Raw genomic sequence first — 25,821 nt, forward strand, 5'->3', positions numbered from 1 at the left:
CAGGGAGGGCAGGCCGGTCCCGGCCCAAGTGGAGCCTCACTGCGTGACCGCTGCTGCTCCCCAGCCTCGGGGGACGCCCACCTGCCCACCTTCCCCGCAGGCTCCCAGACTGTGCGGGAAGCGTGGGAGTGGGGCGGGCAACAGCCTGGCCAGGTTCTCACACCTCTGTCTCTCCCATCTGCCCCTCAAGCTCCCCCGCCTCCCAAGCGTGCTCCAACCACGGCCCTCACCCTGCGCTCCAAGTCCATGACCTCGGAGCTGGAGGAGCTCGGTAAGAGTCGCCCGTCTGGCCCACCCCGCCCCGCGCTGTCGCCAGCACCTGGGATGCAGTGGGACCGGCCTGCGCGCAGCCTCAGGCCATGCATGGCCTCTGCTCGCCTGCTTGCCCTGGTCTCTGCCCCTGAAACCCAGGAATGGCGTCGGGTTCCTGTGTGTGGGCGGCTCCCACGTTGGCATCTCCGTGGGCATCCTGCTGGCTTCGGGGGTGGTTACTAGTTCCACCTTTTCCTCTTTTCGGCTCATCTAACATTGTTTTGTTTTGAATTTTTGGGCCTCTCACTAGTGGACAAAGGTAAGCTGCCCCACAGTGTTCCCTAAACAGCTCCCCTGCTATCTAGGCTTCCCCCACCAGCCCCAACCAAACTCTGCCTCGCTGGTGCTCTGTGCACAGCTGGGTCAGAAAGCTCCGTCCCCAGGGTTTGACGTAGACAGTGGTAGGGCGGACAGGCTTGGCGAGCTGCACACCATGGGTAGGGAACTCCTGGCGTCTTCTAGAAGGTCTGCAAAGAACAGGAAGGCTGTAGCCGTTGTCCCCGCCGGATAGACAGGGAAGGGCATGCAGAACCTCATGGGCCCTGGGTCCAGTGGCACTGGTGGCTGCTGGGGGAGGGAGGACCCTGGAGCTGGTGTGGGCTGCCTGGATGCTGGCTAAATGTCATGCTTGGGCGTCACCATGGAGCCCAGGGACACATTTGGAAGGAGGCTGGCTCTGACCACACGGAAGTGGCGAGTGGGCTGACAGGCTCACTCTGCGGAGAACGCGGAGAGGGCCTCGCTAGGTGCTAGAGTGAGCATCTGCGCACGGGAGCCGCCCCTCAGGCCCGGCTGACCCAGCAGGGTGACATCTGAGCACCCCTCACTGGTGTTGAACTGGACATCAGTCCCACCTGATCCCAGCCTTCATGGGGGACATTCGGGACCCTCCCTCCCAGGAAGGACAGAGCAGGCCTTCTTCTTTACAGCATTCTCGGGGGGGGTCTCCTCCGTCCATAGTGGGTGCAGTTCTGCAGCCAGATGGTCCTTCCCTGGCCCTGGCTGCCTCCCAGCCATCACCCCTCACCAGTCACTGAGGCCTAGCCTTCTAGAAACGAGCACCCCTGCCATGATGCTGCCCACCCCCTGCCAAGAACGGGTAGCCCCCACAAGCCCCTCTTCTGGCACCCTTCCTGACCACATCCTGTCCTTCCAAGCCGAGCTGGCCGGGAAAGCCTGACTGTCCCCACACACCTGGCCTGCCCCTGGCAGGGGTGCCAACAGAACCGCCACCTGCCCATTACAACCGGACAGCACGCACCGCCCCACCTCCTCCAGGGCGCCCCAGCGTCGCGTGGCCCATGTCTCCCCCAGGCGGGGTCGTGGGGCTCCTGAAGTCGGCTTCCATTCTCACTCACATGCCACACTGGCACAGTGCTGGCAGGGGGCAGGGAGCTCAGTGGGAAGGACGCCCCAAGACAGTGCCTCATCCGTGGCTAGGAAGCAGGTTTACCAGCTGGACGTGTCAGGTGGGGAAGGTCACCCCATCCCCGGGTTCCTGGGGAAGCCATAAATCGAGCTCTCTAGAAACCCTGGCCTTCCGAGTCTAACCCCAGTGAGCTGCGGGTGAGAGTCGAGTCAGGCGCCCCCGAGCCAGGCCCCGGGGGAGCACCGCCATCTCCAGACTCATGCTCCCCTTTCTGTTTGCAAGCCTCCATCCGGAAGAAGAAGGGTAAGGGGCGAGCCCGGTGTCTGTCCCCAGCCCCCACCCGCATACCCTATGGACAAGAAACCCTCTGTGGCTGTCGGCGTGGTGTTTAGACTGCTGTGACCTCGCGTTGTGTCCTCCCTGTGCCGGGGCCGCAGAGGGGCCCAGCTCCGGACCACGTCCTGTTGCAGTCTGTCCTGTCTGCTTTGCTTCTCCCGTTGTGGCTCCTCGCCCCTCCGCGTGTTGTGCGTCCCGTCCCCCCAGAGCTGTGTCCTCACCATCATCACTGGGAAGGCCGTGGGACCCTCAGGCTGTCACGGCTGGGCCTGCCCTACCGGCCAGCAGCCTCTATGCTGTGTCCAGGCCACGGCCTCCCACTGCAAGCGGTCGGACGCAGGCCAGCGGAGCCCCTGGCTCTCCCAGAGGCCCGCGCCATGCTGTGCTTGAGCTGGCAAGAGGAGGGAGCCAACAGGCGTGGGGTGGGGCACGGTCACCGTGCTGTGAACAGCAGAGACACCTGCCCCACGAGGGCCCCGATGGACTCAGGCCCCTCCTTCCCCAGCATCCACATTCTGCGGTGTTTCTTACATGGCTGCTAGAGACAACCACCCCAACAACTAAAAGCCGAGTAATTTCAAAACTGCTTTTGGGGGTGGGGGAGGGTGCAGAGTGGACCCCGTCACGTGGCCCTAGGCACTGAGGCAAAGGCACACGGCAGCCTTCTGAAGGCTGGAACCAAGGGGTGGGTCTGAGAATCCAACAGGGTGGCGTCTGGGGGCAGGATCACAGGTTCTGGAGTGCCAAGACAGAGCGCCTCCTTTCTCCCCTCTCCGGCCACCAATCCCCACCCCCAGAGGCTGCCCTGGAAACTCCCAGGGTCACCATGTCAGCCGTGCGGTGGGTGCCCAGGACACAGAAAGCTTCCCGGGACTGCCTCCGTCCCCGAGCACCCCTTCAGTCTAGGCCATCACTTGCTGTCTGCCATGCCATCCTGAAGAAGGCCCCCCAGCTCCCAGGAGCCACACCGCGTGGCAGAGCCGGCCGAGGAAGTCCTCTGCACCCTCCAGGCCCCGTCCACTTTGCTCTCCTCCCTTAAGGGCGCCTCCGGCAGCCAGACACCCCACACTGTGGGAAAAGACAAGTCACGGTCCTACGGCCAGCATGGCCCAGAGGAGAATCAACACAGAGGACAGGCAAGGGACCCACCTTGCTTTCCAGAGCAGAGAAGACTGGATGCAATTCGAGATTGAGTGCCCCTGCCCCCTATTTCCTGACTCTGGCCAGAGCAGGAGGCAGGTGTGCGCACAAGACCCCCATGGGCCCAGAGGCCATGGCTCACCCCGCTCCCAGGGCACTGTGGGGTGCAGTGCAGAGCTCTGGGGGCCCATGCCAGCTAACAGTCCAGCCTCACGCAGCCGGGAGCATCAAACATCGGTGGGCGTGTAGAGAAGCTCCTGCCCCACCACACTCTTCTGGGGCATTGGGCTCACCTCCTGAAAAGCATTCTCCAACCTCCAGAGGGGCCGCGTGCATCAGGGGAAAGCCAGGCCTTTACATCACACTGGTTGAATACTGTCCCCCCACCCCAAATCCACATCCAGCTAGAACCTAGGAAAGGGACCCTATCTGGAAGCAGGCCCTTTGCAGATGTAGTCATGATGAGGCCATACTGGACTGTGACCGTGACCTCACAGGAGAGGCAGAGAGACGCACACAGGAGGCCGCAGAGGCCGAGCTCGGAGGGGCCAGGAACGAACACTCGGAGCCCCGGGACCTGGAAGAGGAGAGAAGGATCCTCCCCGGAGCCTCCAGGAGGAACCATCCTGCCGACACCTTGATTTGGGGATTCTGGCTTCCAGACTGATGGAGAATAAACTCCTTTTGTCCTGAACTGGCCACAGCAGTTCTAGGAAACTATCACAGCTGTGAGAAGCCCCCAGCCCCTCCGGGCTGATGCCTGCTGGGAGTTTCCAGCTCCTCGTCTCAAGAACCCCTTGCTTTTGTCCTCCAGTGTTTCCAGGACCTGCCCTAGTCCCCAAACAGCGTGCCTGCGGGAACAAGGGGGAACGGGCCACCAGGAGAGTCAGGCTGGATGGTGGGACCCGCCTCACCCAACCTACCGGCACCTCTGGCCGCACCCACAGACCCATCCCATGGAAGGCGGGAGATGCCTGGGGGCCCTCGGGCCAGGAACAGCCCAGCTGGGGTCAGAGCGGCCCTCCCCACGCCTCTACGCCTCCTGAGGAAACTGAGCCAGAGGGGGTCCGGCTGGCCGCGGCTGGTGTCAGCCTCTGGGGCTGGTGGGGTCTGTGTTTTCCTCTTGCAGAGGAACTCCTGCCCAGGGTCTCACCCCGAGGTCTGGCTCGTGGGGCGTGGGTTTCTGCAGTGGGAGGGCTCAGGGCCCACGGGGTGACTCGTGTTGAAGCCTGCCTGCGGTCAAGGGTGTGCTCCAGGGCGGGGTGGCAGGGACTCCTGACGCTCTGGCCCTCCCTGCTCTGGTTCCCACGGCGCCCTCGTCACTGTGCGGCCAAACCCGCCCCTCCCCCCAGCGCGCACTCGTCCCCTCGCCGGGAAGCTTGCCCTTGATGGACGGTGAGCATCACCCCATCCTCTAAGCAGACCATAAACATGCTTAGAAAATTATAGTACAGCTCCCTCATCAGCACTCCCCCAGCCAGTTTTCTAAGATTTGCCGGTTTTCAGATGTGTCTGCAGGACTGTTTTCAGCCACAGAGTATCTCATTTTAGGACTGCAGGGGGCTGGTCTCACTAATCCTTTTCATCCGGAGATCCTGAATAGAGACCCAAACCCCAGCTTTTGTCACTGAAACAATAATTCTGAGAGCCTCACAGCCCTGGCTCGTGGCCTGGCAGACAAGCCCGCAGAGACGCGGGCCGAGTGGTCCCAAGTCGGGTCCTGAGCCAGGCGGGCAGCTCCCTCAAAGACTGGAGCCCGGAGGGGACCCAGGCCCCCCGGGGAACCATGTCTGTGCGAGTCACAAGCCACACTAAGTAGCTCTCGCCGAAGCAGCAGTGACTCCCAGCCTTGCCCCCGACAAGCCCACGTACTCTGCTATTCTGGCTCCAAGGTGCACCGGGGTGGAGGCCGGAGGACCGGGCATGCAACACAGACAAGGCTATCTGCTCCAGGTGGCCCTCGTCACGGGTGAGTGTGGTGTGGACAGGGCCCGGACCGCCAGCAGCTCAACCAGGCAGACCATTCTGAGGGCGATCCTAGATGTCCACTGCCCACCAGGGCTCGGCACCCCTGGCCGAAGGCGGGGGGGACAGAGGCTGGATGACCCCAGCTGGAGCTCCAGCTCCCACCACCTGGTCCCTGGCTTTTCCCTGCATGACCTTCAGCACCTCAGATCCGGATTGTTCCAGGTTCTCATTAGGATTAGAAGTGAGGCATTCAGAACTTCCACCAAGGACGGTTCTTAACATGGGCCTGGCCTCACCCTGACGCGCCCAGCATCGAAGGCTTATTTTTTAGGTGGCTGCCATGTGCCCAGAAGCTTCATGATCAGTCTGCCACCTGCATATTTGGGGCACGTGAAGATCCCAGGCGGCACCCCGGTACCGCACAGTGGACCCACAGCATGTGGGGGGAAGGGAGTTCAAACCAAAGCAAGAGCTAGAAACAGGAGGCTCGCCGAGGTTCCGCCAGTTAGGTCTGCATCCCAGGACAGCGTCCTGCCCCAGGCTCCCTGCTCCACGCGGCCAGAGGCACCGCCAGTGCCCCCACCTGCGGGGCCGCCCACAGGAGGACTGTGGGGCTCCAGGTTCCAAAGGTCCAAGAGAAAGCCTCAGTGGGCTGTGTTGGCTGCAGTGAAGGCCAGACCCACAGACCGGCTCGCAGCTCCGAATCCCTGCACCTGAATGGAAGCAGACCGAGAGCCGTCACGAGGGGCCGGCTTCCAGGCACAGGCCACGAGGATCAAGGAGGCTAACCAAGCACCACCGGACCACTGACCGTGAGCGGCCCGAGCCATGGTCAAGGGCGCGCGGCCCGGCTGGCAGGCCGCAGAAGCGAGTTAGAGCCCAGCCGCAGAAGGAGTCCTGCCCCAGACCAGAGAGCGGACAGCTTCCTGAAGGAAGCAGCTTTCCAAGATCGTGGGGTGCACACAGCACAGCAGAGGGAAGAGAGCAGGAGAGAAAGGAGAAGGGGCAGCAGCGGTGGGGGGCAGGGGATGAGTGGCATTTCCGTGGCCCTGAGCACTGGTGAGGAGGACAGGACAGCTCCAGGAGCCATGAGGAGGAAGGTGGGCTGGGGACAGAATGACCCAGAGGTGTGGGTGTCTCTGACCAACTCCCTAAAGGACCAAGGCTTACCAGCGCCCCCAGCACCCACGAGGAGCAGGAAATGCCCTCGGCAGACCACAGGGCAGGACAAAGGGAAGGAGTGGGTCTTCACGTGGGAGATGCAGGCGTGAGTCTGTGTGTGTCGTGGGGGAGGGCCTCCCTGAGGCCCCTCTGCCTGAACCCTGGGCTCGTGGCTCAGTGGCAGGTGACCTGGGGCAGGGTCCCAGCCAGGCACAGGCGTCTTCCAGACAGTGAGAGTTTCATGCTTTGCAGGCCCAGACTCTCTGGCACATTCTCCGGCCCCTCCTTCTCACAGCCTCTTAAAAATGTAAACAGCCTGCGTGCCTGGAGAATGGCAGGCAGGGTTTGAGCCCAGAGCCACAGGGTACTAACCGCTGGCCCAGGACACAGCTCTGGAGTCAGGAGCCTTGTAGCTACCCGCAGATGTCTGAGTCTCACCCATGTGTGCTCCGGGCACTCTGGGAGGCTGGGCTGGCACTGGTGGCTGCCTGCCAGGCCCCCAGGTACCCCCACCCCACATACCCACTCCCTGGTCTGGGGCTCTGAAAATGTTGGTGTTCTGGGGAGGTTTTCCAGGGGGCTAGCTCCTCTTGGGAAGTCCCCATTACAAGTGGCTGTCCCACCCAACGGGAATGACTTGACGCCCAGAGATCCCATCTGCTCCAGCACTCACGTGCTGACCTCGAAGCTCAAGGCCGGGGCAAGGCCCCAGGGGCCTGGGTCCTTGCGATGGCATGCACTTGGCGGGGCATCACGAGACCCCCAAAAAGGCTGAGGATGCTAGGAGGCCTCAGGCTGTGACCTAGATAGCCTTGGGGGAGCAAGGAGAGTGCTGTGCCTAACCAGGTTCGAAATAGGCTATTCCCACCAGGCGCCCCTCACACTGGCTTCGTGCTAACGTGGCCACAATCTTCCTGGAAGGGTGGCTGGGGAGCACCCCACTGAAGACACTTGCTCTGCACGTCTCAGGCAGCCTCCAGATAAAACTGGGTGTCAGGGCAATTCTGGAATGTTTTCAAGTCTGAAGCTCACAAGTTTAACCAAAAAAGTTAAAAATTTTTTAGTTAATAATTTTCTTAAGTTTTTAATTTGTAAAAGTCACTTACAACTAACCCTTTACTTTCTTTTTCACAAAGAAATGAGCATGTGGTACTGTTGGGAAATCGGGTCTTGCCCAAGCAGCAAGGGCTCGGCCTCGGGAGCCGGCCCCCTGAGCAGCCCCTGAGCCGGCCCCCCAAGCGGCCCCGGAGCCGCCCCCAGAGCCGGCCCCCCAGGCCCGCCGGCGTGGCCCGCCCGGCTGTGCGGCCCGCCCGGCTGTGCCCCCTGCCTCCAGCCCTGGGCCGTAAGGCTTCCACGCCGCAACTGCGTCTCGTTACACAGCAGCCGTGCCTCCGAGCTCTTGACAAGATTCCTGACACGGGTGTAGTTCACATGGTCAAGAGTAAGTCCCGTCGGCTCACACGCAAGCGGCCCCAGTGAAGATGTGACTTTCAGGGAGAGCGGGGCCGCAGGGCCTGTGGCCGCGTCTGGTCTGTGTGCGCCACCCCGGGGTGACGGTGAGCGTGCATGAGGCAGACCGACACGTGCGCGCCCCACGCCGGGTGCCGTGCACCTGCTTGCGTGGTCAAGGCCGGAGCCGGGACGCGGCTGCGCACCTGTGCAGGGAGGGCGCCTTGTTGGAGGCAGGCCTGGTGGTGTCAGGGGCTCCCCCGCTGACTCCCGCTCCCACCACCATTCCCGTTGCAGATAAACCCGAGGAGATAGTCCCGGCCTCCAAGCCTTCCCGCGCTGCCGATAACGTGGCCATGGAGTCCAGGGTGGCCACCATCAAGCAGCGGCCCACCAGCCGGTGCTTCCCGTCCGTCTCGGACATGAACGTGAGTGGCCACGCCCTGGGGGGTGGCGGCGGGGGGGGGGGCGTCCCGGCAGGGCAGGGGGAGCTTATGCGCTCTGGGCTGTGTGGGCGGGCGCTCCTCCTTGTCTCCCGGACTCGGCCACCTGTACTCGGTCTCCGCGCCTCGTGGCAGGTCTGAGAGTCCCAGTCCCAGTTCCTCGGTGCTTCTCAGAACCCCTCCCGACGAGTCACTCAGTTTCCCCAGTGTCCTCTTAGACCGTCACCGGCAAACATCACTCACCGGGTAGCACAGCCCTGCGCGGCACACAAACAGCAGCAACTTCTGGCGACGACAGTGGGCATGCTCACCCCGGGACCCCCGTCGCCTCCAGAACCCCACGGGGCACTCCCAGGAGCTCCAGGCAGCCTCCCCGTGCAGGGCCAGCCGTCCCCCAGCATGTGCCCCGTCCTCGCTGCCTACCTTGTTTGCGGGCCTGGCCGTGTCTCAAGTGCCACCCCCGCTACCCCTCCCCCGGCGCCAATGCTCTCCAGCCCGGTCTTGGCCTCCAGAAAGCCAGGCAGATGCCCTGAACCCCGGGGGGGACACAGTGGGTAGGAAGCCCTTCTGGGGCCCTGAGCACAAGATGTGCAAGAGCCCACAGGCGTTACCCCCAGGCTCAGAATCGCCCTCCGATGCCGTGGGCTGGAGGGGGCAGCCGGCAGCCCCGTAGAGACGGGTAAGGGCAGGTTGGCTGAGGGCTGCTCAGGAACCTGCCCCCAAGTAAAGGAGGTAAGCCCTAGCTTGTGCCGGCCCACCTGCTGCAGCCTCTGTGCCCGAGCGGCCCGGGAGCGCCGGGGCAGCCCAGCAGCCGGCTCACTCACACCAGCCCCGGCCCGCCCCTCCCGTGCTGTGGAGGAAGGCCGAGGCTCCTGCGCTGGCCGCCACGGTGTGCATTCTGCTCCTACGCAGCATCGGCCCGGGCCCCTTCTCTCCGGTTGGTTGGCCAGACCACGGCTCCACCGAGCACGCTAGTGCTTAGAGAGCAGAGGCCGGTGGGCAGTGTTCGGGGAGAGCCTCTCCGGGGTCCCTGAAGCTGGTGTGTCCCATCAGCCTCAGATGGACGCAGCCTGCTGCTGGGAGCGGCACACGAAGTCAGATGACCGGTGCCCATGCCCAGGGCTGCTGACACCCTCTGGGCCTGGCTGCCATGGGTGGGGCTGGGAGGGGACCATCTCACTCTGGGTTCTCTGGTTTGCAGTCCATGTACGAACGACAGGGGATTGCTGTAATGACGCCCACGGTTCCCGGGAGCCCGAAAGGCCCATTTCTGGGCCTCCCCCGAGGTACGATGCGAAGGCAGAAATCAATAGGTAAGAAGCGCGGCCTATACCCACAGAGGTTCCCCCTGGCTCTCAGAGAAGCCCTCAGAGCCCCCAGGGCAGAGCCGACCCCCAGGCCTGCCCTAGCCACCCCCAGGGCCACTCACCAGGGGCCTCCGAACGCCCCAGCAGACTGGAACCCTTCTACCTGCTGGAACAAAGTCCAGCCTTGCAAACGCACTATCTGTGCAAACACCAGCAGGGTGAAGGGGCCCACGTCAGGAGGGAAGCAGGGGGCAGATCGGGGTAGTCTGGGAAGCCCCCTCCCTCATCCCACCGGGATCAGAATGGCAGGTGGAGGGGGACCCCTGCTCAGTGCAATCCCCACCTTCCCTGCGTTGCCTGGAACAAAAGTGGCCACATTTCTCATGGTGAGCTCGGCGGATCACTTCCGGGGGTGGGGGGGCCAGGTTCTAGAACTTGGATAAACCAGTGTACCTGTGTCATAGAAAGCCACCTGCCTCCTTGTTAATGTCCCAATGACACATACTGATGCTTCCAGGCAAGGTGACTGTGACCCTGCCAGGCAGCCCCTTTGTGAGACAGTCCAGCACTGTCTTTACCACGTAAATTCTCAAAGGAGCTGCCACTGCTGGACACCACTGGACACGGCCATCCCAGGCCAGCCCTTGGGGACACCATGGGGTGGTTTCTGGGAGCACCCCCTGCGCTGTTGTTTGGGGGCCTGGCTCCTTTGTCACCAGTGTGCAGTGGCTCACAGGCAGTGATCCAGTAGTGACCATGGTGGCATCTGGCTCCTAAAACTCGCCCTCCCAGGTGCACAGGGCCACCGCAGAGTAGCATAGACGCCGTGTTATGTCCCTGGCTCTGTACTGGTTAATAACAATTGATTTCCTCCTGTCAGACAGCAGAATCTTTCTATCAGGTCAGTGAACCTTACAGTTTGGAATCTGTGATCTGAATGCAACCCCTACACTTACTCTATAAGGCGTATTCTTAAATTATTACTCCTTGGGAACTTCACTGTCAGGCAACCCATGTGTAGCGAATGGTCAAGAAGGCCTTTTAGCAATCCGTCTGTTCGATACCAAAACACCCTCCCACAGGAGTACGTTAAATTGGGAATACCCTTATCGAATGGAAAATTTCATTGGAATAAATTATTGTAGTTTGTCCTAGAAGGTTTTTTTTTTTTTATTTGAAGTAATTCATTCCATTCCCTCTTTGAACACCTGCATGCCGCCAGCGTGAGACCCGAGTCCCTCCCATCTGTCCGTGTGTGTGTCCCTTCCCGTCTCCGGGAGTGCGTTCTGTTGATGTTTCACTGTCTCAGACCGTGGGAAAGAGTCTGTAAGCCCTGCCCAGTTGACCGCACAGAGAAGCCAGGCCCAGTGAGGCCAGATGCCCGCCGTCACCACATCAGGCCCCTCGGCACATCCGTACCCAACAGGTGCTGCTCCACTACGTCAGGTCCTGGGGGCACCCTGACTTGCTGCCACGTCTGCCGAATGCTGACCCGGGTTAGCGGTGACGGTGGAAAGTTCCTGGCCCCTCAGCCCAGCGCAGAGGGTCTTAGGATGACCCAGAGGGGCTCCTGAGGCCAGTGGCCCAGGGTTTGCTCCAGAAGCGGCTCCTGGCTGGGGCTGGGGTCTTGAGTTACAGAGGACTCTGGACCCCCTCCCCTCACAGGTGTGTCAAAGAGCCAGAAGGGCCTTCTCTGCCTCACAGCTGTCCTCCTGAGGGACCCCCAATGCCCTCAAGGCCCCAGGTGACAAACCGAGCTCCTGTCACTTGGGCAAGGCCAGCTTTGGGGCCCCTCAGCAGCAGCACCATCCACGTCACACGGACCTGGCCAAGCCCAACGGGACAGATGCATCCTGCCCCAGCCCAGCCCCAGTGTGTTCACGCGCACCCACGTGCTGGCACGCGGCTTGTGGCCCTGGGCACCTGCCCCGCCCCGCGCATCCCTCCCCGCCGCTGCTCTGGGCGCCGCACACAGAACACCTCAACAGCACGCACTCAATGCCTCCCAGCACCTTTCTCTTGTTTTCTTTTCTTTCCCGGTTTCCTGTCTTTTCCTTGGGGGGCTCGGCTGGGCCACGTAAGCTCTTGGCGTGTGGCTTGTGCTGTGCTCCGTGAACACGTGTGCTCTGTGGTTCGTTGTGGTGTGCAGACATGTGCGTGGCACAGACCTAGGAGCTTGGTGGGGAGTCCCGGTCATGGCTGCAAACTAAGCCTGCCTTCTCCTTGCAGGAATAACGGAGGAAGAGCGGCAGTTTCTGGCCCCTCCGATGCTGAAGTTCACCAGAAGCCTGTCCATGCCAGACACCTCCGAGGACATCCCGCCCCCACCGCAGTCTGTGCCCCCATCCCCCCCACCCCCATCCCCCACCACCTACAACTGCCCCAAGTCCCCAACCCCAAGAGTCTACGGGACCATCAAGCCAGCGTTCAGTCAGAACCCCGCTGCCAAGGTGCCCCCCGCGGCTCGCTCGGACACGGTGGCCACGGTGATGAGGGACAAGGGGCTGTACTACCGGCGGGAGCTGGACCGCTACTCCCTGGACTCCGACGACCTGTACAGTCGCAGCGCCGCCGCCCAGGCCAACTTCCGCGCCAAGAGAGGCCAGATGCCAGAAAACCCGTACTCGGAGGTGGGGAGGATCGCGAGCAAAGCCGTGTACGTCCCCGCCAAGCCCGCTCGGCGGAAGGGCATGCTGGTGAAGCAGTCCAATGTGGAGGACAGCCCTGAGAAGACGTGCTCCATCCCCATCCCGACCATCATCGTGAAGGAGCCCTCCACCAGCAGCAGCGGGAAGAGCAGCCAGGGCAGCAGCACGGAGATCGACCCGCAGGCCCCAGAGCCGCCAGGCCAGCTGCGGCCTGACGACAGCCTGACCGTCAGCAGCCCCTTCGCTGCCGCCATCGCTGGGGCCGTCCGCGACCGGGAGAAGCGGCTGGAAGCCAGGAGGAACTCCCCGGCCTTCCTCTCCACAGACCTGGGGGACGAGGACGTTGGACTGGGGCCACCCGCTGCCCGGGCACACCCCTCCAACTTCCCCGAAGAGGTCGGCTTTGGCGAGGAGGATGGCACCGAGCCGCTGACGTTGCCCACGCCAGTGGCACTGCCCAGGGAGCCCGAGAACCACTTCGTGGGTGGTGGCGAGGCCACAGCTCAGGGGGAGGCCGGCAGGCCGCTGAATTCCACATCCAAAGCCAAGGGTCCCGAGGGCAGCCCTGCAGTGCCCCCCAAGAGCAGCAGCACAGCCGGCCCCGAGAATTACGTCCACCCGCTCACAGGCCGGCTGCTGGACCCCAGCTCCCCGCTGGCCCTGGCTCTGTCTGCAAGGGACCGAGCCATGAAGGAGTCCCAACAGGGTCCCAAGGGGGAGGCCCCCAAGGCCGACCTCCACAAACCTCTCTACATCGATACCAAAATGCGGCCCAGCGTGGAAGCAGGCTTCCCTCCGGTCACCAGGCAGAACACACGGGGACCCCTGAGGCGGCAGGAGACCGAGAACAAGTACGAGACGGAGCTGGGCAAGGACCGCAAGGGCGAGGACAAGAAGCACGCGCTCATCAACATCGTGGACACGTCCCAGCAGAGATCGGCCGGCCTGCTGATGGTCCACACTGTGGGCGCGGCCACCACCGACCACCTGCTGCAGGAAGAGGACGAGAAAGCCGACGGGGAGGCCACGCCAGACCACTCGCTGCCCGAGGGGCCAGAAGGCGCTCCCGAAACCGAAGGTGCTTTAGACATCTCCGCCAGCCCCGAGCCCGCCGCCGCCGCCGTGCCTGGCAGGACCATCGCGGCAGCGGGCTCTGTGGAAGAGACGGTGATTTTGCCATTCCGCATCCCTCCTCCCCCTCTGGCATCCGTGGATCTGGATGAGGATTTTATTTTTACAGAGCCATTGCCTCCCCCCCTGGAATTCGCAAATAGTTTTGATATCCCCGATGACCGCATCGCTTCTGTCCCTCCTCTCACGGACCTGGTCAAGCAGAAGAAACAGGACGCCTCCCAGTCCCCTTCGTTGAACCCCAGCCAACCAGCCAACTGTGCAGACAGTAAGAAGCCGGCTGGCCTTCCCAACTGCCTGCCTGCCTCCTTCCTGCCGCCCCCCGAGAACTTTGACGTGGTCACGGACTCTGGGATCGAGGAGGTGGATAGCCGGAGTAGCAGTGACCACCATCTCGAGACAACCAGCACCATCTCCACGGTGTCCAGCATGTCCACCCTGTCCTCCGAAGGCGGGGAGAACGTGGACACCTGCACAGTCTATGCAGACGGGCAGGCATTTACGGCGGACAAGCCCCCAGTACCTCCAAAGCCAAAAGTGAAGCCCGTAATTCCCAAAAGCACCACACTTTATCAGGACGCGCTAGCAGAGGAGGACGTGGATAGCCTCGTCATCCCTCCCCCGGCACCCCCACCGCCGCCGGGCAGCGCCCAGCCTGGGGCCACGAAGGTCACGCCACCAAGGACCTCCAAGTTGTGGGGGGACGTGTCCGAGGTCAGAAGCCCGATTCGCTCAGGCCCAAAGGCAAACGTGATCAGTGAATTGAACTCAATCCTGCAGCAAATGAACCGAGAGAAATCGGCAAAGCCGGGGGAAGGATTGGATTCGCCCACAGGAACCAAGCCTGCCAGCCTCGCTCCAAGGTAAGTCCCACAGTTGGCTCAGACGCAGACTGCCCCGTGCCAGCTTTCCTGTCTCGTCCAGTCGGGGCCGACCGGGAAAGGCCCCCGGGGAGCAGCCAGAGTGGACGTGAAGCGGGGAATCCATCAGGCCTTGTGCTGGCCGCACCTGTTGCGCACCGTCCGCCCTGCCCTCCTGGAGCCCAGCCCGGCAGAGCGCACCCTCGGCCATCCCGGCAGGACGCGGCACTCCCCGAGTCAAGACCTGTATTAAAATGCAGCCACGCAGGGCAGCCCCACCACGGCTTCTCAAGAGGAGCTCTGGTCCCCGTCGTTCCATGTCCTCCAGAACTTTGCCAGGACCCCCTGCGAGGTCATTCTGGAGCCTCGCAGACGCTCAAACCGAGCTCCGCCGGCTGGCGGCAGGGAACAGCCTTGCCAAAGGAGAGTGAGTGGGGCGGCGGCCCGCGCGTGGTTAGGTGTGCGTGGATCCTTCTCGCTTCCTCCCAGCAGACGGGCTGGAGAGCCGGGGAAGGTGCCAGGTGGCGGCTTCACAAGTGGGCTCAGAGGAAAACGCCCCCCTCCACCCCCACCAGCCCAGCCCTCAAGCAGGCATCCCGGAAGAGGGCGTCCGCGTCTCCCCAGGGCGACCATTCATGGTTCGCGCAGCGTTCGAGGTGCCGCCGCCGCGGCTGGGGGTGGGGGTGAGGGTCACGTCTAAACGGAGCCAGAAGGTTCCGAGGAGGCATGCCGTGCCCTACAGCAGGCGCCTCGCGCTCTGCCTAGAGCTCGGGGGTGATTCTCACCAGAGCTGTTCGCTCGCCCAGACCCTCCCCGTGCTGGGCGTTCCTCCCGGGGCGCACTCCGTTCCCTGCCCCACGCCTCTGTCCGCTCCCGGGTCTCGTCGCTTTGGCTACCGAGTCTTTCTTCACGCTCCCTCCGGACAGGCGTTTGCCTCAAACGTCTCACCCCATTAACCAGCGACCCCCCCTGCGGCTGGGCCGAGAGCCATAGTTCTCCCAGTTACCCTTCAGCGTGGACGTAAATAAATGACTCGAACGGCTCCCGTTACGCCCGGAGAAATACTGGCGCGCCCGCCTAGGTAGAGAGAAGCAGGGCCACACTCCGCTCGACCGCCAGCTGTGACGCCGCGCAACCCCGCCGGCGGGAGAGGCAGTCCGCACAAAGTCCCCGTTCCTGGCAGACATCTGCACACACGTTCCTACAAATACCATATACTTGGAAGTCTGAAAGGAAAGTCTTAGAACTGGCCAGTTTTGCCCTTTCCCTGTGCGTGAGAATACAGTGCTTTGCTGCTACGTCACGTGAGGCACAAGGATGAGCTTTCTCTTTAGTGCTTCCCGTTCTTCCAGAACGCCGGCCCACGAGTGCAGGGGAGCGGGTACTGATTGTACCCATTCTCCAGAAGTGGGAAGTGGGGCGCAGGGCAGCCGGGCCCCATGCACGGCGGGAGACCGAGCCAGGACTCAGGCCGAGGGCCTGGCCTGGCGCTTCCCCTCGTGGCCAGTGTCTGAGCTCGGAAGAGTCTGAAGGGGTGACCCAAGGGATGCTCAGGGCCTGAGCCCCCTGCCCCGAGCTCTCCCACCCCGATCCAGGGGACTCCGGATTTCTCGCCACCTCCACTCCCTTCCCAACCATGTGAGCCCCCAGGGGCAGGAGGAGAGCGGGTGTCGAGCCGCACGTGTCCCGAGGGCTTCCCCACCTGCGTTTCCCTCAGTGGGAGGGGCCTCAGAGCGGACGTCACCTGGCAGAATCCTGCTGGATTTCTCAAGAACAGCTGCAGGACCACCTCCAAGCGATGCTCAGAGCCAAGGACAGCCGCCTCCGGTCTGCTCTGTTATTTATAGCCCAGTCCCTTACGATGAGAACATCAGCCGACATCGATCCAGGCCTCCCCAACTGCTGGGCATCACGCCGCACGGGCACTGCGGACGCAGGGCCTGCCGGGATCTCCCGGGCGCACTCGAGCAGACTGAAGGTCAGAGAAGTGGAGCGCATGGCCGGGGCCGCCCGCCTGAAGGCAGAGACCCAACCTCCCACCCAGGGAGCATCTCGGGGTTCCACTCGTGAGCTGTTGTGGGAGCCAGGGATCAGCCTGGAAGGAAGGGGCGGCTGCCCGAGCTGTCTGCAGGGCTGAGATCCCCGAGGGCGGGCCATCCCCAGGCCTTTGCGGGCCACCTGAGCCCGCCTGCTTGCCAGAGCCCTTCTCTTTGGTGACCCGGTGGCCAATGGCAGCCCCGGCATTGCTGGGCACCAGGGGCGGCATCTTACGCTCGGCTCTCAGCCAAGGGTGGACTGAGCTGGCCTGGGCATCTGCTGGCCTCGAGCCCCAAGGGCAAAGAGGAAGGTCATCGCCTTCAGACACTCCACGGGGCCTTCCACCAGCTACTGTGGCTTAACTACTGCACAGCCTCACGGGGCAAAGCCCTAAGCGGCCGTGAGGTGCGGCCGTGAAGCTGCTGGCAAGAGTGAGGTGGGGGGCGGCGGCCGGCGGGGCAGGCCTTGGTTGACAGACCCGGGCGTTTGCCCTTTGGAAGCCACCTGCCAGGGTGGCTCACCACGATCTGCGGTCACAGCTAGGACCTCGGGCTGGGAGTGGCCCCGGCGGCCAGGGCGCGGACCGACACGCGGGGTGGCCTCCTGAGAAGCAGGTTCTCCAGGGAGAGCGAGAAGCGAGCACGCGCACAAACCTCCTCCCCACAGAAACTGTTTCGCTCGCCCGAGAGCTCGAGTTTTGGGGCTCACCGCTTCGGGGCTACCGGCCCCCTTGGCTGCCTCTAGCTACTGAGGCGAGACTCTTCACTTCTCGGTAGAGCCCAGGGTGGGACGGGACCCTTGCCCACCTGAGGACGTGAGGCGTGACCTGAGCCACACAGCTCCTGTCTGTCCCCAAGACCAGAGAGGACACGGGATCTGGAGACGCCCTGGCTACGGCTGGGCTGGCGAGAGCATGATCGAGAAGTCTGCTGAGCACCAAGGCTGGAGACGCCTCCTCGGCCCCCTGGAGACGCCCCACTGAGCGGGGAGTGGCCTGGCAGCTCTGGGGAAAGTGGTCCTTCCGCCGCCCAGCCCGACATTTCCAGAAAGTGACCTCGTCGTGGAAGAGAAGACCAGCTTGGATCAAAGCAAAGACAGCAGTGGTTTGAGGGCGTCTGCAAGCCCCAGCCCTTCCAGGGAAGCTCTGAATCAGGAGGGCAGCCAGCCGCGCTCCCCTTAGAACAAGCACCGGCGAACGTGCTACCCACGGCCTCAAGGATGTCCTTCCCGCGCGTGCTTTCTCCTCTTCAAAGCCCTTTGGTGATCTGCGACCCCGAGGATTTCATGGTGATGGTGGAGGGCTCTGCACCAGCGGCTTCCTCCCCATTCTGGAGCACTTGGTGTTTTGCTTGAAGTCATGGGGCCCAGTGCAGCCCTGCCCCTGCCCCGGGGACAGAGCTGGGAAGCCGTTCCTGACACTCCGTTCCTGAGCCTGGAAGCCTGGCCCAGCCCAGGGCCTCCTGAGTCCCCAGCCAGGAGTCCCCTAGTTGCTGTTTTGTAGGGACCCAGGGCCAGCCCTGAGGGTGGAGAGTAGCGGGAGGGATACACTCCCGCAGAGGCCTGGGCCCTCGGAGGCTGGGCAGCGGACACGAAGTTGGCAGTGACCTCTCCCGCGCCAGGGGCCGGGCTGAGCCTCGGGGCTCGTCCCTGCTCCGGAAGACATTCTAGGCCTCTCCTCCGTGGACAGCTGCACTCTCAAGGGGGAAGACGGACAGGAAGTAAGAAACAGGAGAAATCCAAGCACACCAGTGTGACGAAGGAACGGGGCTGACTCCCAAGTCCGAGTGAACATGGGCAGGAAGAAGATGACAGTCCTTAAGAAAGTGACCTTGGAATGATCGGAAATACAGAAAGGAGCCAGATGTGTGGACAGCCAGGAGTGGAGCATCCCAGGCACAGGAACAGGGGCACAAAGCCTGGAGGCCGGAAGGTACTTGCCCTGCCGAGGGAGGCCTGGCAGGCCTCGGAGGAGGGAGAGCGGGATTGTGTGCGTCCTGCGAGAAGGTGGCCGTCCCAGGCTTTGTGTGACCTGACCGTGTCACAGTTACCAGCAGCCACCCAGCGCAGCAGCTCTCAGGGTGGCACGGGTGCCCTTCGCCGGCTGGGGCAGGCTCCGTGTGCAAGGCCGGGGGGCCTGCGCTCTGTAGACCAAGGGGCAGATTCAAAGCCCAAGGGCCTCAGGAACCCAGAATGGCAACTCCATTTGCCTGACGTCCACGTTTTGACTGGCGGCCCAGACAACACAGACTTCGTTTCCAGAGCAAGACAGACATGCCACTCTGTGTCCAACGCTTCCGTGGCCACACACAGTCAGTCTTGTTTTCATCCTGTGTGTGCCAAGGGGAGCGAGCAGTGGACATAAGCTTGTGGGGGTCCCCTTTCAGCTTCTGTCCACAGGGTACAGGATCCGCCAGATCCCAAGGCCCCTCCAGCTCTTCTCGGCCTGGCCTCCACCTCCTGGGGGCCCAGATGGGCTCAGGGGAGGAAAGCCATCCTCCTCGGCCTCACAGAGCCAGACCCTGCATCCGCCCTCGCCTGGCTGGTGCCTCCAACGCCTCCCCAGCTCTGTAGAATTATCATGAGAGCCTCTTGGCTTTAAAATCAATCAATTTGGGTTGTTAAAAAATTATCTCCGCCCAGCTGGTCCCGAAGCACGGACTTCAAAGCTAACTCAGTAATAGAAGCAGCGGAAGCGCATTCCCTTAACCTCGACACCGTCACGGGGTTTTTGCCATTTCACAGCCCCCAACCGATACGGGAAGGAAACGTCAGTGAATGGAGTGTAGATAACTGGGCGAGTGCTACACACAGGGCATCGTGAAATGGGCTCTCGGTGTGTTGTCTTGTCGACCGTGCTGGAGGAGGGTCATTCCAGTCCAGACACAGCCTTTCCCCGTGCTTGCCCTGCAGCCAATTGCAAGTGTGGCTCTTAGGTTCTCACTTCCCGGTCCAGATTTTAGGATCGGTCAGTGGGAGCAGGTCAGGGTGCAGCTCCCTGAAAACGGGGTGCCTTCCTGACTGGCTTGGATGTGGACGTTCTGACAGGAGGACCCGGGCTCCTGAGGGACCCAAGACACCTACCGCACTCCCAGTCCCTTAAAGGTGCCAGTCGGGCCACAAGCTAAACAGTACCCACCCCCCACTGAGGCAACACTGACGCTGCACACATCCGTGGGCCGAGGCCCCCGGCGGTGCTCAGGGCCCGTGGCGGCCGTGAGGACTGGGCAGCAGAGGCACCGACACCGCCCAGGCGAGGAGCCAGGGAGACACAATGGTGGCAGTGCTCAGGCCTTAGGCCGGTGTGGGACTGACTCAGTTGCCCTCCCACCTCCCCTGTCCCAGGGCCACTTCCTAAGAGCACTTGAGCAGTAAGGGCCATGTCCACACAAGAAACCCCTGGTAACTAAACCACAAGAGCGGGACTGGGCACGCTGAGGCAGTCTTGTGCCAGACGGGTTCAGAGCCGCTGCCCAGCGCGGGTGCAGGACAACAGACACATCCAGCCGGCGTCACCCAGCGGCCGCTGGGCCGCATTCAGTGGCCGTCCGAGAGCCAGATGGGATCTGTAAACACACTGAAAAAGCCACCGGAATCTGCCTGCCCCCACCCCAGTTAACTGCTTCTGACTAATGAAATAAGGAGCGTCTCTGAGAGCTCTCAATTCTTGCTTTAATTCTGTTTCCATATGGATTAGACTGAAAAGGCCGCACGGAGAGCGCTGATCCAAGAGAGCGTGTGTGCGCGTGCGTGTGTGTCTAAATCAGGGCGACAGACTCCTGCACGTTCCACCCGGGGACCCAGTGGCTGCTTAGCAACGCCCCGACCTCTGGAGCCAGGAGGACCCAGTGAATAATGCCGGTGTGATGAACCAAGAGAGCCGAGCTGCTGAGAGGGAGGGCAGGATGGGCCAGCCCAGAGAGGGCCTTTGCTCTGCTTCTCGGGCTCTCTGGGGACTCTTTTCCATGGCGCCTTCCCTCCAGCCCCAAGGGCGTGGCCAGATCCGGGGTGTCCCCTCCCCACCCTGCCCCGTGATTAGCCGCCAGGCGTTCCGGTGTAGACCTGAAGCAGAGCACAGGTACCCGCGGGGCCCCTTCCCCCACCAGGAATGCTGACTTAGACTTGCCGGGCTGCAGAAGACAAAGGACGACTCGGGAACCCTCAGCAGGGTCTCAGCCACCAGCTCGTCCTCTGAGGACTGCGGTCCTCACGCTCGCACCAGGCTTTCCCTGGGTAATTTTCTTCTTTACGTTCACATTGTCCCAAGCCGGGGAAGGCGGCGTCGGGAAGTTCCCATTCTAAACATGAGCGGGACGCCCGTATTCCTCTTCCGGTCTGGCCAGCGAGGCGGGCTGCCCTCTGCCTGCCTCCTCGGCCACAAAGGGACCAGCCTCGTAGGTTCTCAGCTGATGTCTGTACCCCCGCTTTCATTTCATCCATCGAAAAAAGCTTCTTTTTAAATTTTAATTAATTTTGCAGTGTTGTCTCAAGCCATTCCATTCTGTCATTTTCACGTGCTCTCGTGATGGGCGTTCACAGAAGAGGGTCATGCTGAACAGAAGTAAGTGCCACTCGCAAAAACGCCTCGCTCTCTGGTGTGTGCTGCTGTGCCCCCCGCTGCCCACCAGTGTGTCTGGAGAGCCTTCTCTTTTTCCCAACAACAAACACAGCTACCTGCCAGACTTAACTTTCTAAATAAATAAATAAACAAACAAACCCTCCCAGCTACCTGGGGTTGGCTGGGATGTTTGCAGGGGGAGGACGGTGCCGACAGCCGCGCTCTGACTCAAAGGTGCCCACTGTTCAGTGTGGCCCAGGCTTGGGGGGCCCTCCCCAACCGTGCTGCCCCCGTGGGTCCACCCAGAGTCAAGGGCACGGGCACCGGCACCATGCAGTATCACCTCCGGAAAAAGCACATCCGGACTCTTAAAGCAAGACCTGAGCAAAGGTGCTCTTGTAACGTACGCGCTTTACAAAACACTCGTCTCTTCCCCAGAGCTTCTAGGCCCTAATTAACAGCTCAGATCGCCTCCAGATGGAGTGGCTTTGCGCCTACTCATGGTTTCACTTCAACCATCTTAGCTTAATTGTTGTATCAAAGCAGAACCAATGAGTCTTCCCAAAACAGAGGTGCCCGAGTGCTGTGGAGCGGACAGAGCGGGCACAGGCCACCTTGCCGGGTGCCCCGCAGCACTCCCTGCCAGCCTGCGCCTCGGCCCAAGCTGAAGTGGAGTGGGGCTTCCCATCCTGCCTGAGCACCAGAATGCGCAGGTTTCTCCTTAAACCTTTGCTGCGTCCACCCCTCTCTCTCAAGAACCTGACCAAGGTCCCAGAGGTGCTGGCGCCCCGCCCCTACAGCTGGCACCACCGGGGCTCCTACTTCTAGATTCCGAGTAACCGACCCTGGCAGTGGTAGAGGGGCTGCCTTTAGCGGCCAGTATAACCAGTACACCAGCAACCAGCACCCACAGCCCCGGAGGTTCTTGACGGAGGTCTCCTGTTTGTACCAGATCCCACCTGGGGCATGCGGCCCTCCGGGAAGCTACATGAGGACACTCTGGGGGTGGCTGTCCCTGGCCCAGTCACATCCACCTGCCCCTGGAAGTGCTCGTGTCAGGACCGAAGCGCGAGTCCACCCAAGTCCCATCCTTGAAGCGGCCAGGCCTGCCATGGGGTGCAGAAGTGTCGCAAGCTTGGGGACAGCCAGGTAGCCGGCTGGGAGTTGTACCCACTTATCTGTCAGTGGCAGAGGAAACAAAGAGCGCCAAAGAAAAGCTAGGGCAGAGGACAGGCCAACCGGGCCTCGTGCCCAGCCCAGCCCTCCGTGCACAGAGACCCCCAGTGCCTGTCGCGCCCACCAAGGCAGCACCCATATGGCTCTTCACGTGCTCCCGAGCACAGCCTGCCCCCACCCTCACCACCTAGGAGGGAGAGGAGCCCATACCACGTGTGAAGACAAGGAGACTCACAGGCTAGAAGGTGCCTAGGCTTGTACTGCCCAGAGCCAGGCTTCACACGCCTCAAGTCCAGATACCGGGGAGGAACCGTGGTAGGAGGGATCCTTCCGGAAGGGGGTAGGTGGTCTGTCCACATTCACATGAATGAGCCCAAAAGGAAAACACAACGCCTACTCCTGCCACCCCCCCGACTGGCTGTGGCTTCTTGGGCTGTGGCGCGGACGCGCTTTCAGTGTGGGGATAGCAGAGAAGAGCGCGAACCAGAGCCCAGAGCTGCGGCTGTTCCGTTTTGGTTGGGAAGCCTGCCGTGGGCCTTGGCCAGAACCAGGGAGGGACCCCTGTCCAGGGAGCACAGAGACCAGAGACGTCCCTGGCACCCAGACGCAGTCTCCTCCCTTCAGCCTTCTCCTAGGGGCCAGTAAAGGCCAAACCTCAGAGGCACGAGCGTACCCCCACTCCGACCGCTCGGGCTTCACCTGCCTGGCCAGAGCAGGGAGGACATGGGGGACTCCAAGATCTCCCCTGGCCGCTTGGGAGAATGGCGCTCCTTTCAGATTCCTGCCTTCCGGTGAGGATCTACATACGAACAGCCTCCCACACTGCCTTCGTGCGGGCAGAGAAAACACACTAGCGCGCCCACTCCGTTCCGCAGCCACACGGCCCCGCCGACACCGGACAAATTCGCCGCAGTGCCGGGTTAGCCCTTTGGGTCAGCGGAGACCGCACTCTGGCAAAGTACTCCTCGTTCTCAGGGTCCGTGGATGGAAAGCTTCCTCAAACCCTGAGTGCCCCCAGGTAGCTGCAGGCCTCCCCACTCACGGCACCTGGGCCGGTTGCAAGGGGCCCTTCCCTGCACTTGGCCTTTCGAGCCGAAAAGCCCAAGGCCTGACAGGCGGTTAAGAGGGAAGGTCTCTCCCCAAGGCTGCTCTGCCTTCTCCGCGCCGAAATGGACACAAAAGTTGTCCTTTCCTCATACGGGTGATGTACTGGTGACGTCACCAGCCACGGCTCACCCAGGGAGCAGAACCTCATGCAGGCCCCGTCCTCATGTCTCCGAGTGAGCCCTCAACAGTGCCTCCCCGGCCGCGCCGGTCTGGCCCGCCCTGCTGGCACGGCGCAGGCGCAGGCACCCGCCCCCCCCCCCCCCCCCACCAAACCGGCCCGGTGGTGGCCCTTGCGTGGGGCCAGGTGAGTGGGTGGCTTTGGTGTGCTGTGGTGTCTTCTCCGAACTCTGGCTCCTGCTCCCCTCCTCACTGCCCTGGTCCTGGCATGGCAAGTCGTCTGCTCACTGCCAGTGCAGCTGCCCTTAGAGTGTCCCCCCACCCCTTGCCCGCCCCCGCGCCCTTGGCGGTCAGCATCCCGCTGACCCAGACCGTGAGCCGGCTGGTGACAGTTGTCTCTGTTGTTGCTGTTTCAGAAGTCCAGAGGTCATGAGCACCGTCTCAGGGACGCGGAGCACGACGGTGACCTTCACGGTTCGCCCGGGGACCTCGCAGCCCATCACTCTGCAGAGCCGGCCCACGGACTTTGAGAGCAGGACCTCAGGAACAAGACGTGCCCCGAGCCCTGTGGTGTCGCCAACAGAGCTGAGCAAAGAGATCCTGCCTGCCCCCCTCTCCGCTGCTGCTGCCACTCCTCCTCCCACTCTCTCAGAGGTCTTTAGCCTTCCAAGCCAGCCCCCATCTGGGGACCTGTTTGGCTTGAACCCGGTGGGCCGCAGCAGGTCGCCATCCCCCTCCATACTGCAACAGCCCATCTCAAATAAGCCTTTTACGACTAAGCCTGTGCACCTGTGGACTAAACCAGACGTGGCGGATTGGCTGGAAAGTCTAAACTTGGGTGAGCATAAAGAGACCTTCATGGACAATGAGATTGATGGCAGTCACCTACCAAACCTTCAGAAGGAAGACCTAATAGATCTCGGGGTGACTCGGGTCGGGCACAGGATGAACATAGAAAGGGCTTTGAAACAGCTGCTGGACAGATAAGGGTGGCTGCTCTGTACCTTCACAGACTCCTTGTTATAAGTAGAGATGGGCTTCTACTGAAATATTTGGGCGGCCAAGCCTGGTCTGTGAGCACCAACCCCACTCCACGGGTGTGTCTCCTGGTACCCAAAGAAATGCCGAGTGTGTCCAGGTGTGGCTGAGCGAAGGCCCTGAAACGCCCCGAATCTCCATGTGGGCTTCACGGGCTGTTTCTGTGCAGCAGGGGACACGGGGAGGGAGTTCTGCACCACGAGAGAGAGGCCCGGCTTGCCTCCCAGCATGCAGGTGACCTCACGTTGCCAGACCCCGGGGACGCCCCCGTCGACTTAGCACGGGACCCTCGCTCTTGCAGACACCAGTGTCCTCTAGATGCCTCCTGAGACCTCCCTCTGCCTTCCGGGCGGCTGTCACCGCCGCAGGCCTGCCGCCGTCTGTGGCCTCCGGGAGGGTTCTCAGTGCTCACTTGCTCCTTTCTTTCCTCTACTTCGCTTGCGGTAAAACACCCCAGAGTAGTTTGTCCGGTGCCCCTTCTTGGGCCCGAAAGGTAGAGAATCTTTTCTTCCTCTGGATTCAGTACCCCGTCTCCTCCTGCGAGGTGCGTCCGTGGTTCTTCGGCCATGAAGCTCTTGGCAGTGGTGGGGAGTCCGAATGGGATCGTGCCCAGCTTTGCATAGCTTTCTTTCTTTCTGCAAATCTATTCACATAATCCCAAAGTGGCCAAACAGATGTCACACGGAGTTAGTCAAAGCACAAAGTCACGATTCCAAGGAGGAGGGGAGACCTGGCCACGGGAAGCAGCCAGTGTGCAGCTGCCTGGGTCCCAAGTCTCCTCAAGGGGACGAGCAGTGAGTCATCTGCCAAGAGTGTCTCCAGGACGGTGAGAAGGGGATTCTCTGCCTTTCACGACATTTTTTTTAAACTGCAAGTGTGCTGCATTCTGCAAAGATCAGAGCAGGTGAGCGTCCACTTTAACACGAGGGCGGGACACGAGGTGAACGGTGGGCGCGTGCCGCGGCAGAGGAGACCGCGTCTTCCCGGGAGCTGGTGGGGTGCCGCGACGTCCGTTCCCAGCCCGGCCCGGGTGAGCGACTCTGCCGAGACAGCCCCTCTGCTCTCTGAGGCCAGGGAAGATGGTCCTTGGGGGCCCTCCCCCTTTGTCTCCAACTGTCCGCACAGCCCACCAGTTTGCCCTACAACAGGCTTCTTGAGCTCCCGGAGGGTATGGCGTCTACACCGGACTCAGGGTTTAGAACACACGGTGGGCTGCAGGGCGAGGGGGCAGGCAGACAAATGCAAAAAGGCCAGCCAGGGAGGCTTCCCCGGGCTGCACCAGGCCCCTCTCGCGAGGCTTTTCTGGGCTGTGCCCGTTCTCCTCCCTGGAGTCCCCTCCCCCGTAACATTACCTCCAGCTTCCAAGGGAGGTCGCCGCCTGCCCAGGGGCCACCAGACATCCAGCCAGGCTTCTAGCACATTCTCCCACACTTGGAAGGAACTCGAACCGCAGGTTTTGGCTTTTATTATGATTTCAGAACTAGCCTAGCCCATCTCTAATTATAAAAACGTGATTTTTTTTTTCCTTTCTTTTCTTTATGCTCACAATCAAGTGTCTGATTAGGTCTGGAACAGCTCTAGAATGAACACATAAAATTTAGCAATTTAAAATCTCTTTCTTTACTGCAAGTTTAAATAGTTGTACAGATAGTTTATAAGCACAATAT

General features: G+C 61.9%; 1 protein-coding gene across 1 annotated transcript in view; it reads left to right on the forward strand.

The window, feature by feature from the left end:
- Positions 1-25,821, forward strand: part of LOC111150006 (SH3 and multiple ankyrin repeat domains 2) — a 397,663-nt gene extending 371,842 nt beyond the window's left edge. The window contains exons 17-24 of the mRNA XM_022507316.1: positions 191-271; positions 563-571; positions 1,964-1,984; positions 8,033-8,163; positions 9,380-9,491; positions 10,366-10,386; positions 11,715-14,127; positions 23,533-25,821. Of these exons, the coding sequence (XP_022363024.1) occupies positions 191-271; positions 563-571; positions 1,964-1,984; positions 8,033-8,163; positions 9,380-9,491; positions 10,366-10,386; positions 11,715-14,127; positions 23,533-24,103 (3,359 nt within the window). The 3' untranslated portion in view covers positions 24,104-25,821. The remainder of the gene's footprint in view (positions 1-190; positions 272-562; positions 572-1,963; positions 1,985-8,032; positions 8,164-9,379; positions 9,492-10,365; positions 10,387-11,714; positions 14,128-23,532) is intronic.

Source organism: Enhydra lutris, unplaced genomic scaffold (assembly GCF_002288905.1).
Source record: "Enhydra lutris kenyoni isolate GAN:26980312 unplaced genomic scaffold, ASM228890v2 scaffoldscaffold22, whole genome shotgun sequence".
In the NCBI taxonomy this organism is placed as follows: domain Eukaryota; kingdom Metazoa; phylum Chordata; class Mammalia; order Carnivora; family Mustelidae; genus Enhydra; species Enhydra lutris.